The sequence below is a fragment of the Callithrix jacchus genome, chromosome 6, assembly GCF_049354715.1.
Source record: "Callithrix jacchus isolate 240 chromosome 6, calJac240_pri, whole genome shotgun sequence".
Classification (NCBI taxonomy): Eukaryota; Metazoa; Chordata; class Mammalia; order Primates; family Cebidae; genus Callithrix; species Callithrix jacchus.
The window spans coordinates 7,389,774-7,408,429 of NC_133507.1; the positions used below are offsets into that span (position 1 = coordinate 7,389,774).

At 59.6% G+C, this 18,656-nt stretch overlaps 2 protein-coding genes across 61 annotated transcripts in view; one reads left to right on the top strand and one right to left on the bottom strand.

The window, feature by feature from the left end:
• APBA2 (amyloid beta precursor protein binding family A member 2) overlaps positions 1-12,479 on the top strand; it is a 220,867-nt gene extending 208,388 nt beyond the window's left edge. For 26 of the 50 annotated variants that reach the window (XM_035306452.3, XM_054258236.2, XM_054258235.2 and 23 more), the window contains 7 exons: positions 95-280; positions 4,064-4,243; positions 5,231-5,443; positions 6,840-6,959; positions 9,416-9,556; positions 11,037-11,216; positions 11,301-12,479. In XM_035306452.3, the coding sequence (XP_035162343.3) occupies positions 95-280; positions 4,064-4,243; positions 5,231-5,443; positions 6,840-6,959; positions 9,416-9,556; positions 11,037-11,216; positions 11,301-11,372 (1,092 nt within the window). In that variant the 3' untranslated portion in view covers positions 11,373-12,479. The remainder of the gene's footprint in view (positions 1-94; positions 281-4,063; positions 4,244-5,230; positions 5,444-6,839; positions 6,960-9,415; positions 9,557-11,036; positions 11,217-11,300) is intronic. The other 24 variants (XM_035306465.3, XM_035306476.3, XM_078375939.1 and 21 more) reach the window with 1 other exon arrangement.
• ENTREP2 (endosomal transmembrane epsin interactor 2) overlaps positions 443-18,656 on the bottom strand; it is a 425,727-nt gene continuing 407,513 nt past the window's right edge. For 5 of the 11 annotated variants that reach the window (XM_078375953.1, XM_054258239.2, XM_054258240.2 and 2 more), the window contains one exon: positions 15,278-18,605. In XM_078375953.1, the coding sequence (XP_078232079.1) occupies positions 18,289-18,605 (317 nt within the window). In that variant the 3' untranslated portion in view covers positions 15,278-18,288. Of the gene's footprint in view, positions 7,088-11,124; positions 11,242-14,282; positions 14,487-15,277; positions 18,606-18,656 lie in introns of those variants that run through there. The other 6 variants (XR_013536572.1, XR_013536568.1, XR_013536569.1 and 3 more) reach the window with 6 other exon arrangements.

Genomic DNA, 18,656 nt, shown 5'->3' on the forward strand with positions numbered 1-18,656 from the left:
AGGAGGATCATGGTGGTGAAAGCGGAATTGGAGCGCTTTTCAGTGGTTTGTCCCAGTCTCGTTCCCTGACGTGGTGTCGTCTCCCTCCCGACAGGAAACCATGATGGACCATGCCCTGCGCACCATCTCCTATATCGCCGACATTGGGAACATCGTGGTGCTGATGGCCAGACGCCGCATGCCCCGGTCGGCCTCTCAGGACTGCATCGAGACCACGCCCGGGGCCCAGGAAGGCAAGAAGCAGTATAAGATGATCTGCCATGTGTTCGAGTCGGAGGACGTAAGTACGCCCTCGCCAGGGCACTCCACTCCCCAGGTTCCCAGCCCAGGCAGCCCCAGGGTTCAGGCGCCGCAGAATCCAGGCTCGGGTGGTAACCCTCTGGCCGTTCCTGACTTTGCAGTGGATGAGTGCTCTTTCAAGTACCATTTGGGCTTGCAAAGATCGTGAACACAGGTTTATTGTACTTCTTGAAATAGGTTCTTCGGGAGCTGTAGTTAAATATATGAGGGAGCTATCTATTTGAAGAAATCCCTTTACAAAACATTTTCCCCACTTAAAATGAAGTTAATCTTTGTGTAACTTTTGTTATTAAAATGCAGATTTCCGCATGCCCCTGGCATGCTGTCTTAAGAAAGCACATTTGCACATGAGGCTTAGTTCTGCCTTTGTGTGTGCTGTGTCTTCTGAGCAAGTAGAAAGGGATTCTGAAGGAAAAGACACCGAAGACTCAGGAAGAGCTCGCAGGCCTTGGGCTCCCTCCGTGGGCTGGAGAAGAGCACTGTTTTTAGCCTGGAGGGGGACACAGGGGCTGAGGAGGGAGCCCCGGGGCCAAGAGGGCAACTCAGAGAGAAACTGCCCTTCCTGCGGGCCGATCTAACTCACAGACCAGCAGGGGGGCTGCTGGTGAGCCAGTTTTGTGGGTGTTGCCAGAGTGAAATTTTAAAAAATGATCTATGGCCATGCCCAGTAGCTCATATCTGTAACCCGGGGCTTTGGGAGGCCTAGGCAGGTGGATCACTTGAGGTCAGGAGTTCTAAACCAGCATGGCCAATGCAGAGAAACCCTGTCTCTACTAAATAGAGACAAAAAATTAGCCGGGTGTGGTGGCACATGCCTGTAATTCCAGCTACTTGGGAGGCTGAGGCAGGAGAATTGCTTGAACCTGGGAGGCAGAGGTTGCAGTGAGCTGAGATTGTGCCATTGCGCTCCAGCCTGGGCACCAAGAGTGAAACTCTGTCTCAAAAAAAAAAAAAAAGATCTATCCTTCATGGGCAGTTGGCCACGGCATTCTTTTTCACATAAGGACTTGAGGGTGTCTTGGGGACCTGGGCAATAGGGAAAGGTCCCCATATTGTCATAATCCTTAAATATGGCATGGATTTGAACTCTGAAGACACAGCGTTCAAACCTGTGGCTGGCGCAGTCATCTTCCTGAGAAGTTGGGTCCACTTGAAATGCTTCGGCACAATGGCAGATTTACAGGAGGAAGGGGTTTCAACAGCACACTCACACACATGCCTTCCTCCGCTACATGGAGACCTCTGGACACCTGGATGGGTATTTCTGTGTGACTGAGACCTGGCATGGGCCACAGGTGCTGGCAGAATGAGGCCAGGAGCAGACCCGGTGGCGAAGGCTGGCAGTCAGCTGGTGACCGAAGCCCCCAGGTGCAGTGGACGTGGAGGGTTAAAGCCAGCTGATGCCGCCGCAGCCTCGGGTTCCTCAGTTCAGTGGGAGGCGAGGGTGAGAGCTAGTGCAGGCGGTGGTGCGTGGGGCACCAAGTGGTCCTTGAAGGAATGAGGTGAGGGCCTGGCTGGTGGCACGTTGGGGGCCCCTGAGCAGCTGCCGGGAGAGGAGGACCCGGATGGCAGCTCCATCCAGGTGGGCTGCTGGGGTGAGTACAGGGTTCTGAGGTCTGGGAGAGTGGAGTGGGGCGCCCAGGAGACCACAGAAAGCACCATAAGGTGGTCACCGGCTGCTTGGCATCTTGGTTTCCCCTGTGTGGTGGAGCTCAGTGGCCGGGGGGGCGGGGGGGGCAAGGCGGGGTAGATGAGCTGAAGGGTGGTCCTGCGTACCGCAGCCTCTCCGTCCCCACCTCTCCGGCGCCTGCAGGCTTTGGCCACAGCCCACCTGCAGGAGGCCGCCTGAGCCCCTGGGTGGGGCCTGGGCTGGCTCCTGGCCTTGCAGCAGTGAACGCCCACGGGCTGGCTGCGAGCTGGGGCAGGCAGGGTGCCCCCTTTTCCGAAGGGCCAGCCGCAGAGAAATCCCCCTGAACCCCACACCTCCCACGAGGTAGCGGGGACCCGCGTGGAAGGATGGGGAGGCTGCGGCTGGCGGCACAGCAGTGGCCCGGATGACGCCTGAAGGAGGTGCAGCCCCGCGGAGCTGGTTCCCTGGGCTTGGAGCTTCTGCAGGGGCGGAGAGTATCGTCCAAGGGGAGGGAGAATGGGGGTGGCCCGAGGGAGCCCGAGGGCCGTGGGCGGTGGAGGGGTGCTCCCGGGGCTCCAGTGCTCTCAGGCTGCCCTTCCCAGCCTGGGGGCCGCTCTGCGTCCCTGAACCCCCAGATCCCGAGTGCGTGGGGCAGGGGCAGGTCCCTCACTCTGCTCTTCCCAGAGGCCCGACCCTCCCCTGCACGGACCCCACCCCCGGCCCTCCCGCCGCCGAGCCCCACGTGCCCACCAGCTCTGCAGCGGCCAGCCCGGCGGCGCCATCTGGCGGTGCCCAGGCGCCGCGCCTCCAGCCAGGTGGGCCCGCGGCGGAGATGCTGGTGTGGGAACCCGCAAATCCTGGAAACCGTTTAGGACCCGTCCGGGAGGGCAGGTCCACGCCTGCTGGAGGGCAGGCCTCCTGCTGCACGCTTCTGATCCGGCCCAGCCTCCCTTTCCCAATGCATATTCATCTGCCGCTCTTACATCCTGCCACATGGAGAGTGGGAAGGGAATTGAGGCCAAAGCCCTTGTTTTTACCTGTTTTGGGATCCTGTTTAGTAGTGGTTGGGGAGGGGTGCCGGTGCAGAACCCCCTTGAGGGTAGTTGGGGAGGCAGGTGACAAGCAGGACAGAGCGTAATTAGGGCTCACACAGCCCAGAGCCTGGCAGGAGGCCCGCTGTGGACTGAGGCGTCACCAAGAGTCCCGTGGCGCTCCCAGGGCTGCACAGCTGCCAGCCTGCTCGGTGACCTCCGGGAGCTCAGCCCAGCTCTCACCTCCCATTGTCTCCTGTCTGCGTATCAGCAGGTGGCCGGCCAGGCCCTGAGTGCTGTTTCAGTGTCCAGGCCTCTGCCATGTCAGAGTCCGTGGTGTCCTCTGATGCAGCTCTGTGGAAGTAGAAAGAAGCGTCGTGCTCCGTGGGGCCTGTGTGGAGTCCCAGGTCTTGCAGGCCCAGCCTGGCACAGCCACACATCCCTAGGAGAGCAGCCAGGCACGCCCTGCCTCCAGTGGGCACTGGGTCATGTTGCTACTGAGAAATGCATGCAGGGTAGACAACTAACGGGCGATGCTCCCGGAAAACACACTGAAAGTCCATTTTCGGAATGAGTGGGAAGAAAATACAGATGGGGCTGGGTGCAGTGGCTCACACCTGCAGTGCCAGCACTTCGGGAGGCCAAGGTGGGAGGATCACTTGTGTCCAAGAGTTTGAGACTAGCCTGGACAATCTGGCAAGACCTCATCTCTACAAGAAAACACTTTTTTTTAAATTAGCTGGATGTGGTTGTGCTCACCTGCATTCCCACTGCAGTCTGGGTAAGAGAGTGAGACCTCATCTCAAGCAACAAGAATATGACATGTAGTAAATAATATTGTTGTCCCAGACCTTCTTTGAAATGGGTTTGACCTGGAGCGTCTGGGCCAGGCCACAGCTAAGGCAGGAACCTCCGGGGTTCAGGGGAACACCAGGGTTTGCTCATGGGGGAGTGCTGGTGGAGATAGCCTTTACCAGATGAGGAAGGGCCCCCAGTTTCTTACGGGTGCATCCTGCACCCAGCCCTGCCGCAACCCCTGCTGAAGAGGCTGCAGGGAGCCTGTGTCTCGTGCCTGTCTCCAGCGGGCCTGCCCTCCATACAGGCCCAGCTCATCGCCCAGTCCATTGGCCAGGCCTTCAGCGTGGCTTACCAGGAATTCCTGCGAGCCAATGGCATCAACCCTGAAGACCTGAGCCAGAAGGAGTACAGCGACATCATTAACACCCAGGAGATGTACAACGACGACCTCATCCACTTCTCAAACTCAGAGAACTGCAAGGAGGTAAGCTGTGCCCGCTGGCCTCAGGGAGGCCACATTTGCCGGCTTCTGTTTCCCAGGTTCCTGCAAAGCGAGCCTTCCCAGGATCCTTGCCTTCCTTCCCGGGCTCCTTGCCTTCCCATGAGACTCCAGTGCAGCTCTGAATGTGCACCTCGCTCCTGCCTTCCAGCTGAGCACTTGCGTGTGAAATGAGGTGTTTGTAACAAAGAAGCTGATTACAGTCAGCTTTAATGACCTTGAAAATATGCCTTTTAATGCTGCTATTATCATCAGCTAGTGCTCAGCACCCAGGAGATAGTTCTGAAAGGCATGTGGGATCTCTAAGGGAGCGTGGGTGCTCTAGCAGGGGAGGCTGGAAGCTGCCAGCAGCAGAGGTGTAGTTGGTCCCAGTGGCTTCCCCTAGGTGTCTTTGGAAAGTTCTTATGGGACAGAGGAGCAAATACCCTGAGGATGGCCCATAGCTTAACTGTTTGTTGAACGGCTGAATGATTCTGTCTGCTGTGGATGAGTGGATGACGGCCTCTGCTGCTTGTTGAATGAGTGAATGCATGATCCGGGCTTCTTGCTGAAGGCATGCCAGCCAGTTCCTGTAGAAGGACTTTTCCAACAAGAGTGAAGGCGGGAGGCGGGGGCAAGACATGGGTGCTGGAGTCATAACGTTCCTCTGGCCTCGTGGGTATGGTGGGATGGGAGGAGCAGGAGCCAGGACACTGGAGCCCTGCTTGGGGCAGGACGGTCAGTGCTGGGCATGGTGGGGATGGGGTCCGTACTTCCAGGTTCCCAGGAGGGTGTGGGAGCCAGAGTGGGGTGAGGCTGGAGGTGGGTGGGCAGGGCTCCCAGCCCAAGACCTCTCCTGGCTGAGATGAGCCGGCCTTGGATCCCAGGGCAGGGTGGGATGTGCTGGGACAGGGTCAGCCTTGTCCTCCCATGGGTCCTTGGCAGAGGCCCTGGCCCCGCTGCCAGCCCCTCATACTGCCGATCCCTTTGCAGCTGCAGCTGGAGAAGCACAAGGGCGAGATCCTGGGCGTTGTGGTGGTGGAGTCAGGCTGGGGCTCCATCCTGCCCACGGTGATCCTGGCCAACATGATGAATGGCGGCCCAGCCGCCCGCTCAGGGAAGCTGAGCATCGGGGACCAGATCATGTCCATCAATGGCACCAGCCTGGTGGGGCTGCCCCTCGCCACCTGCCAAGGCATCATCAAGGTGGGTGCCCTGGGACCCTCTGCCCAGGGGTTGCCTCAGCCTCACCTCACTTGATCTGCAAACCCCCACTTCACTCATGGGGAAACTGAGGCCCAGGGAGACCCACCCAGTGAATGGTTGATGATAGCATCAAAATTTGAACTCAAGACCATTCTCCATGTCTGAATCAGAGGTGGACCCAGGCGGCCCCGGGGCAGGAAGGGAGGGCTTGTCTGAGCCCTCTGCTGAGCCATATGGCCCTGGGCAGGGACCCAAGGACCAGTGAGTTTGGGGTGACCAGCTTATCCTGTTCTGCCTGGGACTTCCCTAGATTATCACTGAAAGTCCCTTCAGTGCTCTTGGGTTGAGTGCCGGGACACAGGTTTCCTTAAGTAAGAAGGCCACCCTGATTATCAGACTCACGAGCTTGCAGCTTTGGGGGCTGACCGCCTGTTGCTGTGAGGGGTCAGGCAGAAGGGTCACTGGCAGGTGGGGTGGGGCTTTCACTGGCTGCCCACAGAGGAGTGGGCTCTGCCTGCTGCTGGCAGCTCCTGTGAGCCACCATGGCCTGACCCCCAGCCCTGAAGGTAGGGAGGCATGTTCCTCCCTACCCTGCTGTGGTCTTGGTGCTGGAGGAAACGCCTTCCTCCTCTCTGTTCAGACTGAGAGATGGAAGGGCATTCCCTAGGCCAGAGCATCCCATGGACCGGCTCTCAGAGCTGGCCTGGCAGAGCTTCTGCCTGATGGGCAGCCACACAGAGGCACGGGAGAGGCCTCTGCCAGCGGCATCAGAGGGCTCAGCGCCAAGCACCACCTGCCGAGGGCTAGAACTCCCAGGTGGAGGCTTGGGCTCCTCTCCTCCCTGTGCCTCCTCACCCCCTCCGGACCCCAGCAGCCTGGGGCACCCACTGATAGTTTCGTCCTCACTCACAGTTTCTTGTGGTCACCCCCTGCCCTGCAGGTCCGTCCTTGGAAGGCACGGGGCTTTGAGGAAAGTGTCCCACATCCTAATGTAGGAAGATCTCCTGAATGTGGATGATCATGGCCCGCCTGAGCACCCTGAGGGTGACCTGGTGCCAGGTGTGTTGGTTGTGCCCACTGGCACTCAGAGCCTGGCCTTGCTCCCACAGCAGCTCATCTTCCTCAGGGCAGAGGCACCCTGAGCATGGTGGGACAGAGGGCGCACAATGTCACCCTGGAAACCTGGCAGCCCTCCTAAGGGCCAGGGCAGGGCTCGCCACCCCCACCACCACCCCCGCCCCCCGCAGAGAGGGGCCACTGAGGCTGAGAGGGGACTGTGTGTCTCGCCCAGAGTGTGTTCTCACCGCCCCGGCCTCCACCCTGCCAGCCTCACTCCTCTTGGGTCGGGCTTGACGTCTGAGGCCCAGCCTGTGACTCCTGTCCCCGTGCTCTGCAGGGCCTGAAGAACCAGACGCAGGTGAAGCTCAACATCGTCAGCTGTCCCCCGGTCACCACAGTCCTCATCAAGCGACCAGACCTCAAGTACCAGCTGGGCTTCAGTGTGCAGAATGGCATTGTGAGTTCCTGTTTCTGCCCTGGGCCACCATCACCGCTACAGGGGTCAGGGAGGGGAAGCAGCTCCTGTCTGATGGGGCAGGACCCAGGCCACCAGGGCACACACTTTCCACGACTCTCTGGGAGGTCCTGGGTAGAAGGGGAAGACCAGGGCATGGCCATGGATTGGGTCCTCCAGCCTTTCCAGGTGCCTTTGGAGGGAGGGCAGCAGGCTTTGCCAGCCACTGTAGCTTGGACATAGCCAATCGTGGCTTCACTCACTGTGCTCAACAAACATGTTCACTCATTCATTCAGCAGACATTTGTGAAGTACCTGACCAAGCTTTGTGCCAGGCACTGGGGAGGCAGGAGTGCTGCCCGGAGGAGGTGATGCTGGGTTTGAGTGTGGTTTTGCCCAAAAACCTGTGCCAGTTCCCCGGGCCAAAGCTGTTTAGCCCAGAGTTGGCACCCTGTCTCTGACCTGCATTTGGGGCCTGGACCATTCTTTCCTTTGTTTTTCCTCCTGCAAAGGACCCAGAGGGCAGAGATATGGCCACTGAATGGAGTGAAAAAGAAAAGGGCTGGCAATACCCAAATTGTTTAACCAGCCCTGAGTATGAAGGAGCCCAGGAGGAGAGAGACTGAGGACTGGGGGCAGTGTCGTGGAGGTGACAGGAAGGGGTGTGTGCCCCCCGCAGCCATGGAGGAGACAGTGGGAGAACATTGCAAGAAGACAGGCACCAGGTCTCCTCCATCGTTTCCTGGTGAAGCGGTGTGGAGGGCGCCCCCACCATCTGGGTGGAGTCACAGGGCTTGGGTTTAGGCTCCGTTTCTGACCCTGCTGCATTAGAGCAGATTGGCTGCTATAAAAAGTCCCGTGAATCTCTATACACTGAAAGCATATTGCTAATGTGCAGTGGGGAAGGCGGGGCTGGGGCACAGAGAGGTACAGTGGCTGGCATAGCTTGCTGCTTTGGCAGCCCCCACTGGGTGCTCTGTGTCTGGCTGGCACTGCAGGAAGAGAGGCAGCCCAGAAGACCTCGTGAAGGTTTTCAGGGCCAGGGCGGAAGTGACCCTTGTCATTTCTGCCCACTGCTAACAGCCCACAGGCCAGATAGCTCAGCCATGGACCCACGGGGAGTCTGGGAAGGGAGAGCTACCCAGTGCTGAGGACCAAGAGGGACAGGGCATCGGCCAGTGTCAGCCATGCCTTTCCTGCTGTGTGACCCTCGGCAAGTCACTTGTGCTCACTGGATTCCCCTCAAAAGGTGCTTGTGAAGATCAGCTGAGAAAATCCGTAAAGTAGCGCAGGCTATCCAAGGTGGGCCCGAGGGTCCTATTCCCTGCCAAGGAGGAAGCCTTGTGGCCCCTGGACCTGGCACAGGTGCTGGGACAAGTCGTGTGCACCCCACTTGGGACTTCTATCCAGGATGGTGCCACAGGAGCTGCCCAGCTGGTGGTCTGGCCTGGTCTGGCTCTGCCTGGCTGTTCTGCACACCTGTGACCTGGGCACAAGCAGTTGCTCCAGCTAATTTGGCAGCTCTGCAGAAAGTCAGCTGGGGCCCTGTCTGTGGCTGCTGTTAGCACTTTGTGGCCAGGCATGGCTGGGCCCCGGGGAGGAGGGCTGGGAAGAGCCACCTGGGCTCTGCAACCCCTGACCATCACCAGGCCCTGCCTGTGTGCCTCCCACCTCAGCTCCGGGGACAGTGGAGGAAGCTGGGGGCTGATAGTGGGCTCTGACAAGGAGCCCTGCAGTGCAGAGTCTGGGGTGCTGTGTGCTGTCCCCAGGGCTGACCTTGCCCAGCCAAGCCTGGTGACCACACCACCTTTGCCTCCTGAGTGGCACTGGGGAGCTGCCTGTCCGTTCCCACACCCCCTTGCCCAGCCTAGGAGGCAGGTGGGCCCAGGTTGGTGGCCGATGCTGCTCACGGATGGTCCCGTTGCTGTGAGTCCTGAAGGAGGGGCTGGCTCTCCCCACCATGGGGTGGCCTGGGGGCCGCCCATTCATGGGGGCCTGTGAATTCAACCCTGCCCCGGATGAGTTTGATTCCCCCTCAGTCTGCTGGTCTCCCTGGATATATAACCCCATGAGGAGCATAGGAACTGGAGAAGCTGGGACACAGAGAGGTTTAGTGACTTGCCCCAGATCACACAGCTATGTGGAGCACTGGTGGGGAGAGAGGGAGATGAGGAAGGGGAGAACTCTGTGTGGACTGTGTTTTGTGGGGGGGCTAACTGAAGCTGATGGGAAAGGAGGGGACATCACCTGGCCATGCCCAGGTGCAGGGCTCTGTACCCACCTTCTCAGAGAGCAGGAGAGTGCTGTGGGCACCTGTGAAGCCAGGACAGAGGGCAGTGGATGAATTGCACGTGCATGTATTTTCCCTCCACACATCCCATCTTTGGGACTTTGGGGACATGGCGGAGTGCCTGTCAGGTGTGGCAGGAACATGTGCTGACTTGGCCATGTTTGCTTAGATCTGCAGCCTCATGAGAGGAGGCATTGCTGAGCGAGGGGGCGTCCGAGTTGGCCACCGCATCATCGAGATCAACGGGCAGAGTGTGGTGGCCACAGCCCACGAGAAGATAGTCCAGGCTCTCTCCAACTCGGTCGGGGAGGTAAGGAGGACCTTGGGCGCCTCTGTGTGCCGGTTCACAGGTGCTCCAGCCTGCCCCCTGTGAGCCTCTCCCGCTCCAGAGGACACAGGGCATCTGAAGGCCTGCCAGGCTGTGGCTCCCACCCAGAGCTGCTGTGACAAGGGTGAGTGGAGCAGCAGGCTAGCAGAGCCATCCTAGTCTGGCTCCAACTGAGTGACCAGGAGGGCATGGCCCCCTGGGGGAGCTCCCTGAACACTGCTTTTGAGACTGGACCTGTACGCCCAGTTCAGAAGCTCTGCAGGGCACACAGCTCTGGCCACCCTGGCAGGCTTGCCCTGTGGCCCTGCTGGCCATCCCCTCCCACAGCCAGGCTACTCACCCTATCCTTCACTGGCTGAACCCCCCCACAGTCCAGTTCCTTCTGGCATCACTTCCACAGCACTGTGAGGATGGTGCGGGGGAGGCTCAAGGTTTTTCTCCAGAGCTCACAAGGCAGGATCATAGTGGGGGATGGTGCTGGTGGGGGTGGCATGTACATGGAGGGGAGGGGCCTGGCCAGTGCATGTGTGTGGGGTGTGATGTGTATGAATGGTGGGCAGGCGTGGGAAATGAGTATCAGGGTGCGTGTGTAGCTGTGTGAATGCACCCTAGTCTGGGTGTGGAGGTGTGTTTTGGGGGCGTGTGTGTAGATGGACGTGTGAGAACATGGGGCCTCGGGGTGGGTTCCAGTTGAGGAATGATGGATGGAGAAGTAGGAGGAGGAGCAGAACCCTCCACGGCCACATAGATGGCTGGGAGCAGGAAAAGTGGAAACCTACCCCCAACACACAGATCCCAGTGGGGGAACGAGGGCTGCATGCCATGCTGCTCAGCCCAGGGTCTGAGCCCTGCTTGCCTGAGGAGGGGCAGATGTAGGCAGCCACAACCTGGGGGGAAGGTCAGCACTGCCTGTGGCAGCCCACCGTACAGAGCAGGGGCCCCTACCCAGGGCCACAGCCCAGCGAGGCCCCAGGCCGGACAGAGGAGAGCATGGTGCTCAGGGGCGGGGAAGTGGGCAGCAGAGCTCCCCTTCTGTTCTGGAAGCAGACATTTAGGGTCAGCTTCTTCCCAGTGCCTCTAAAGGATTATGAGGCATGCCCGCCCCTGCCCGCCCCCCCCCCCCCCCGCCATGGTTGGCCTCCCTGGGGTGGTCTGAGGCCTTGCTTGTATACCCAGTCCCTTTCAAGCCAGGGCGTGAGGCCAGGCTCTGAAGGGTCATTTGCTCAAATGCTCAAAGGCTAGGGCTGTGAGGCACCCTGGGCCCCAGTAAGACCCTTCCCAGCACACTGGCTTGGCCGGTGTTAGTTTTATAAGAAGAGGTGTTTTTTCCCTCATTGGCCACCTCCTCACTGAAGCAGAATGTGCCCCTCAAAGTTTCTGCTGAGGCCTGGGCACCCCCAGCCAGCCCCAGCAGATGAGCAAACTGTGGTCCCTTCCAGAAGTCCCATTTCTCCACCCCCAGGTGTCAGCTGGAGGGGAAGCAAAACTAGCACTCAACTATATATACGCTCTGAAGCCAGGGGTAGGGACCCGAGTCTCGCTTGCTGTACCTGTAAGGCATTTTATGTCTTCCCTGGGCCTGGACAGGCTGGCCTTCCTCTTCCACTCTAGGAGATGGGCACTTGAAGTGGAACTCGGTGGGGTATGCATCTGTCATTTGCTTTCACCTGATTGAGGGACGGGTGGGGGAGAGGGCAGCGGCTCAGCCCCCTGTCTCTGTCGGCAGATCCACATGAAGACCATGCCTGCTGCCATGTTCAAGCTCCTCACAGGCCAGGAGACCCCACTGTACATCTAGGCTCCCCCCAGCCTGTCCACGCAGCCTGGACACTGGGCAGGCCCATCTGGGCCCAGAGGAGCCGGGCCGCAGACTTGACCCCGACGCCACAGCCCAGCCACGGACACCGGCTCCCCAAAGGGCGTGCCCTCGCCACCTACCTGGTTTTTATTTCACTTTGCCAAAAAGGGGTATGTCTTTCTCAAGGGAGAGTCACAGAACAAATGTCTAAAGCGTTCGTGTTTTGCCACGTTCTGGACTGTCTTCCCCCTGCCGCCAGCCAGGGTGTATCTCGGTAGCTGTGTGTGGTGTGGAGTGTGTGTGTCCTCCCTGAAGCTGGGCAGAGCAGACTGGCGCCTCCGAGGGACGCAGCTCCTGGGGCAGGGCAGCCGTCGCTCTTGACCCCTCAGTAGGGACATCTGGGGTCCTGTGGGCCCCCACAATGGTCCTAAACAGCTGCCTGTCACTGATTGCAGGAACGCAGGCAGCCCAGCTCCCAGGACGTAACGTGTAATGAAAGTGTGGGGACATGTGATTGACTGTAAATAAAGGATGATGGCCTCAACCTGAAAACTCCCTATTTATTTAGATACTGTTACTATTTGGACTTTTATGTTGGCAGGCTGTTTCAGACTCTAGGGTTTTCTGACGTGACCTGTGACCACACCTGCCTCTCCCATCGTCTCTCTTGGGCCGGGCTCCCACAGAGACAAGGGCCAGGCATCTGCCCCCCCTTTAAAATCGATCTACACACTCTCATCCACGCACATGCTCGCCCGAAGAAACGAAACCCATGCCAGAAAACGCGACCTCAGCCATGCTTAAGGTAGCCAGCCGTGAGCACAGACCCCTCGGCCAGTGTGGCGCGGCGGCCCTGAGCTGTAGTGGCGGGTGTGTAGATCTAGTCCAGCCCAGTTCATTAGCGATCCATGTACTCTGATGTCATCTTGTCCCGAAGTCTCTTTTTTTGGCCCAGGCCTTGAAGAATACACTGTGACTTAAAAAGCCTTACCACGCAGTAACTAAAGCTTTAGGACGACTGTATTCTAGGAGTGCCCCGTGTTGCATGCAGCTGCCCGTACGAAGACTTCGTGCATATCACTAATAAACCAGAAGTCATGATGAAAAGCCGTGTGTGTGACTGGTCTGTTCCCCGAGCGGCCGGTGCCCCCCTGCCCTCTCATAGCCTGGATGCGGCTGGTCTGCTCCCCGAGCGGCCGGTGCCCGCCTGCCCTCTCACCCAGAGCCTGCATGCGGCTGGTCTGTACCCCGAGCGGCCGGTGCCCACCTGCCCTCTCACCCAGAGCCTGCATGCGGCTGGTCTGTACCCCGAGCGGCCGGTGCCCACCTGCCCTCTCACCCAGAGCCTGCATGCGGCTGGTCTGTTCCCTGAGCGGCCGGTGCCCACCTGCCCTCTCACCCAGAGCCTGCATGCGGCTGGTCTGTACCCCGAGTGGCCGGTGCCCACCTGCCCTCTCACCCAGAGCCTGCATGCGGCTGGTCTGTTCCCTGAGCGGCCGGTGCCCGCCTGCCCTCTCACCCAGAGCCCGGATGCGGCTGGTCTGTTCCGCGAGCGGCCGGTGCCCGCCTGCCCTCTCACTCAGAGCCCAGATGCGGCTGGTCTGCTCCCCGAGCGGCCGGTGCCCGCCTGCCCTCTCACTCAGAGCCCGGATGCGGCTGGTCTGCTCCCCGAGCGGCCGGTGCCCGCCTGCCCTCTCACCCAGAGCCCGGATGCGGCTGGTCTGTACCCCGAGCGGCCGGTGCCCGCCTGCCCTCTCACCCAGAGCCTGCATGCGGCTGGTCTGTTCCCCGAGCGGCCGGTGCCCGCCTGCCCTCTCACCCAGAGCCTGCATGCGGCTGGTCTGTTCCCCGAGCGGCCGGTGCCCGCCTGCCCTCTCACCCAGAGCCTGCATGCGGCTGGTCTGTACCCCGAGCGGCCGGTGCCCGCCTGCCCTCTCATAGCCTGGATGCGGCTGGTCTGTTCCCCGAGCGGCCGGTGCCCGCCTGCCCTCTCATAGCCTGGATGCGGCTGGTCTGTACCCCGAGCGGCCGGTGCCCGCCTGCCCTCTCATAGCCTGGATGCGGCTGGTCTGCTCCCCGAGCGGCCGGTGCCCGCCTGCCCTCTCACTCAGAGCCTGCATGCGGCTGGTCTGCTCCCCGAGCGGCCGGTGCCCACCTGCCCTCTCACCCAGAGCCTGCATGCGGCTGGTCTCTTCCGCGAGCGGCCGGTGCCCGCCTGCCCTCTCACTCAAAGCCTGGATGTGACTCCGCACGTGTGCTGTGTGGTGGCAGCCGAAGCTGCTCTGTGCCCCTCCTAGACCCTGAGCCTCGGGAGCTGTCACTAATCAGGTTGGAGGGTGGGCACTCTGGGTACCAGGTGTCAGCTGGGCAACGGGAAGTGCCAGCGATGATGCCAGGTAAGTGGGTCAGCACCGGGTTCTCAACCCACTTGCCCCAGGAGGGAGACCAGGCCGCAGAGCACTAACAGAATGAGGGAGCCAGAGAGCCCTGGGCTGCTTCAGATTATGATGGGAACGACCCCTGGAAAGGCGTGTAACAGAAAGCCATACCGCCTGTCCAGCACCCTCTCTGCACCTGTGAGGCCTGTCCAGCACCCTCTCTGCACCTGTGAGGCCTGTCCAGCACCCTCTCTGCACCTGTGAGGCCCGTCCAGCACCCTCTCTGCACCTTTGAGGCCTGTCCAGCACCCTCTCTGCACCTGTGAGGCCTGTCCAGCACCCTCTCTGCACCTTTGAGGCCTGTCCAGCACCCTCTCTGCACCTGTGAGGCCCGTCCAGCACCCTCTCTGCACCTGTGAGGCCTGTCCAGCACCCTCTCTGCACCTTTGAGGCCTGTCCAGCACCCTCTCTGCACCTGTGAGGCCTTGACAGCCTGTTTAGCGATGATTCTGGCAGCTCTGCCAGCACTTACCTTTCTTCATGGCCACCGTTCTGGCGTCAGCTGGTGTGCTGGGTAGCAAGCATGGGCTTTGGTCACCGGCAGGGGCCTGGGGTCCAGCTGGGTTAGGCTGAGGGCCTTGGGTGGGGAGGAGCCCTCTTCTCTGGCCTGCCCACAGAAGCGTGCGCACCACACTATGAGCACTGACCACCTTCAGGGCCCGGAATTCTTGGGGAACTGCAGAGTAAGGAGAAGACTCACTTTTATCAGCTGGCCGCCTGGGGGATGTGGGCCGAGGGCTTGCCTCCGCTGACCTTAGCCATCAGGGGCCTTTAAGAGACAGCCTTTCAAGGCACACCGCCACTCCATGCCTCCCTCTTCCCAGAAAGTATACATTGTAGAGGCAAAGAAAGCTGTTCCATAGGAAACTCCGTCATAGACTGAAAAGTATATGCGCTTGCTCTGAATATGCTGAAGAATGAGAAGAAATACATTCTTGACGTGGCCAAGAAGCAAGAAATGCCGGAGATGACCACATCTTTGCGGAATGAAAAGAAATGGCACCTGAGTCAGAGCTGGAGGGAACGGGCCACCACTCAGGAGGCCCAGGCCAAGGGGAACCTTCTTATTGACAGGGCCAGGAAGAAGGTCCTAGCTAGGAGAGCCCTGGCCAGCTGAGGACATGCGGGCTGTCGGGGTGAGGAGGACTCCCAGCAAATCCTACACATCTTTTAAAAACCTACATGGAGAACTTTGAGCTACAGACCCGCATTCCTCACAGCAGCCCTTGGAGGCTGCATCCACGGAGAGGCTGCCATGGCCAGTGTGGGCGGGCCTGCGTGTGTCCAGGCCCTGCCTTCCCCACGCTGCCCCAAAGCTGAGCCTCTTGAGGCTCCTGGAAGCACCAAGAGAGGCATGGGTGTCTCAGGCTCCCTGAGACCCCGCCCACTCAGGACCCTGCCCCTGGCCAGCGGTACACACGGGCTCTCAGCCTGCCTCTGTCCCAGTTATACCTCAGAGACACAGAGGCCAGAAATACTTTTTATTAAAACACTGATCATTATTAAAACACCTTGAGGTACATTAAATAAATACAACCCTTCCACTTGTACAAACAGGTCTCTGGTGGCTTGAAAACTATTTCCTATAAATTCTGCCTTAGCAGCCTCTGAGAGTCAGCATGGGTGGGGAGAAGCATCCGTGGGTAACGAGCTTTCTGTGGCCTGGTGTGTTATAAGCATTTAATGTGGATCCTCATCTCCACCCAAGGAAGGCCTGAGGTCCTTGCAAATGATACTCCCCCTCTCCAACCTTGCATCTCAAAGAGTTGGGGTCCAGGTTCTCCCCTCTCAGCATCCTCATGGCCCCCAGGCTGGGGTCAGTGGTGGTGTCACAGCAGGTCCCAGCCCCCTTTGGGTCTCAGGAGGGCAGGGGAAGCCCAGGGCCCAGCTGAGCTGGAGAAGGAGGTGTTGCCCCCAAAGCTGCCACCGTTGGCCTATTTAAGATCCCAGACAGGGAGCAGGAGTGGAGTGGGGGAAAGGATGCACAGGGAGGGGAGGAATTCAGCCTTCCCTTTTTCTGTGAGCCGACACACAGCCTGGGACTTGGGCTCTTGCTGCTGGAGCTACTGGTACCTGCATGCCAGGGAGCCAGGGTCGAGGGCACCACAGCTGCTGGGTCAAGTTGCCAGCGCATTCCCTAGTCTACCAGCACCTCTCTCTTCTGCGGACCTTTCTGGGATGCCCAGAGCCTGGACCCTCCTAGAGTCCATGAGTGGCCCTGAGCAGCTGGGCTGAGGGGGGCACCCCACCCCATCCCTGACTGCCTCGTTTCCAGGAGGCAGAGCATTCCAGCCCACTGGCATCAAGTTGGGTAGTTTCCGTATCCATAAAACAGAGCTGCCACCAGTGAAAACCCAGAACTGGGTGGGGGGGGTGCTGGTGTGGGGACCGCAGGGACTGGTGGGTCCGGGCCCTGCTGCAGAGAAGGGAAGGACACCGAACACCAGGCTGGGTGGTCCAGGGGGCCTGTGCCCCAGCCGCATGATGAAAACACGCCAGAAGCCGATTCCACTGGGTGGGGCGGCGCTGGCTTCACCGGAACTGCGGCTCTGGCCCACCCAAGGGCTCAGCCCAAGGACAATGCTGTGTGGACCCCCCAAGCAGGTGACACCCTGCGGCGCGGCCCCAGCGTACCTCGGAGATGGCGGAGATGCAGAGGCCAGGGCGTCAGGCGCGGCTGAAGTGCTGCTCCGGGCAGCCATTTTGAAAAGCCATCAATTATTCGCACCTGCAGAGGGACTTGCCTTGTGTGAATTCAGAAGCCCCTACTTGAGAAACATCAGAGGTTTCCTGTCTTACAGTCTGAATAAAGTGCCCATAAATTCATCTCTAGTACGTCTCTCCTGGAAAAGTGCAGTTTGTCATGGAAAGGCCTGGTTTGTGTGTTTTCAGCTCTCTAAAGCAGCTGAAACCTCAAGTGGCCACAGCTGGCAGAGTCCTACATCTCAGCCCCAGGGCGGGGTAAGGGCTGGAGGCAGGCTCTGCGCAGCTGGGCTGGAACCTCCCCACCTGCCTCGCTTCCAGCCACACAGACGCTCCTCAGCACACTGGCCCCAGTGGCGCTGGGGAATTGGGGGAGCTCAAGGACAAGCCCCCAAGAGCCCAGGGAAAAAGCAGCATGAGCCCTGGCCCCCAGCAGTGGTGGGCACCCTCTGATGCCCCCTGTGTCCCCATGCCAAGCCCATAGGCTCTCTGGGGAGACCGTGGGCTCGAGGCTGCTCTGTTTGCCAGAGAGCCCACCCATCGCAGCTCAGGGGCTGTTGCTAGTTAGTGGTCCTGAACGGGCATTTCCATCACTGCAGAAAGTTCTCATGGATGGCACTGTTCCAAGGCCACTGTTGGGAACAGCTGCCACTGACACCACCAGAAAACAGGGGGCTGGGGGCTGAAAAAGTCAAAGATGATCAAGCCACCCCCAAACTGGGCCTGCTTCCGCATAAGCAGCATGGTGGGGGTCTGCTTTCCTTTTTGTGTGGGCTTGTCAGTGGCTTACGATCTCCTGCGCAGGTGTGTCTGCTGCCCGGAGGAGGGTGGCTCTGGGTCATGGGGACCTGCTTTATCAAGAGGGACCACTTCCCAGAGAAACCAGCCCCTCTCCCCCAGACCTGGACCCACCGAGCTCAATCAGCTGAGCTTAGATACAAGGGAGACCTCCAAAGGGGCTGGGAATCAGCACTTACTGTTAAGGATCAAACTAGGGTCTGCTCCAGGAACAGGACAGGAACCTGGAGAAAGGGGGCCCAGGAGGAGGGAGGCCCACAGAGGGAGGCTGAGCTCAAGGCCCAGGAGACTGGGAGATGGTGGGTACCTCCAACCCCCCACAATGCTGGCCTGTCCCCTGGGGTGGCCGGGCTGTGGCAGAAGCCCTCACTGGACATTTGTGTATACCGTAGCCCTGGGGGCAGGAAGTTGGGCCCAGGCTGCCATCTTTCTGGAAAGGAAAAAGCTACCTATCTCCTTTCATAGGAAATGGGCCAGAGCATGATGAATGTGTGATGCTAGAGCCGAGAACCACGTGAGAAAATGTCCCATGACTCGATGCCACTCTCTGTCCACTGAACACTAAGTTAAATTGGGGGTGGGAGACTCCTGCTTTGGATGGCCCTGATTTTGGAGATACTTAGAGTCTTTAGGTGACATGAGTGTCCCCTGTTGCTGTATTCACATTTGTGCAACGCTGCTCAGTTCAGGCTCCTCCACGCCAGAGAGAGTTCACTGCGGACATGAGAGTCATCTTTCCGAATCACCAGGCTAGGCAGGAAATGCAATCCCCTAGGAAACGACTGCTCAGCTCCCCTCAAGAGAGGGAGTAACAGTTTCCTGCCCTCACTGCCCCCAGATGATGCTGGGTGTCCCCCCGCCCCCCGATTTGTCCTCAGCCAAGCTGGGCCTGAGGCCTCTGTCAGGCAAGGCGGCTTCTGGCAAGAACATCTGTGGCACCAGGCCCATTGCTGTCCACGGCCAGACTTGTGGCTCCTTCATACCTGGTCCAGAACGCTGGCACTGAAGACGGCCTCCTCCTCGGGGGGCTCCTCGGAGGTGACGGCCACGTGCACGGCACCCCCCACGTGCTGCGCCTCGGTGGGAAGGGCACGGTGTGAGTGTTCCAGAAACTTAGTCACCAAAACCCTGGTGTCCACATAGGCCTTCCTGTCCACTAAAGAGCGCAGCTGCTCTTTGGAGGCCGCCGGCAAGGCCTCTGGTGCTGGCCGTTGGTCAACTTTCGAGGTATCTGGGTCTCCCGCTGGTGAAAGCTGGGCCCAACAGGCAGCCGTGGCAGAGCGAGACATGGAAACTAAAAATCAAAGGAAAAGATGCCATTTGAAACTCACTGGAAACAAAAGCC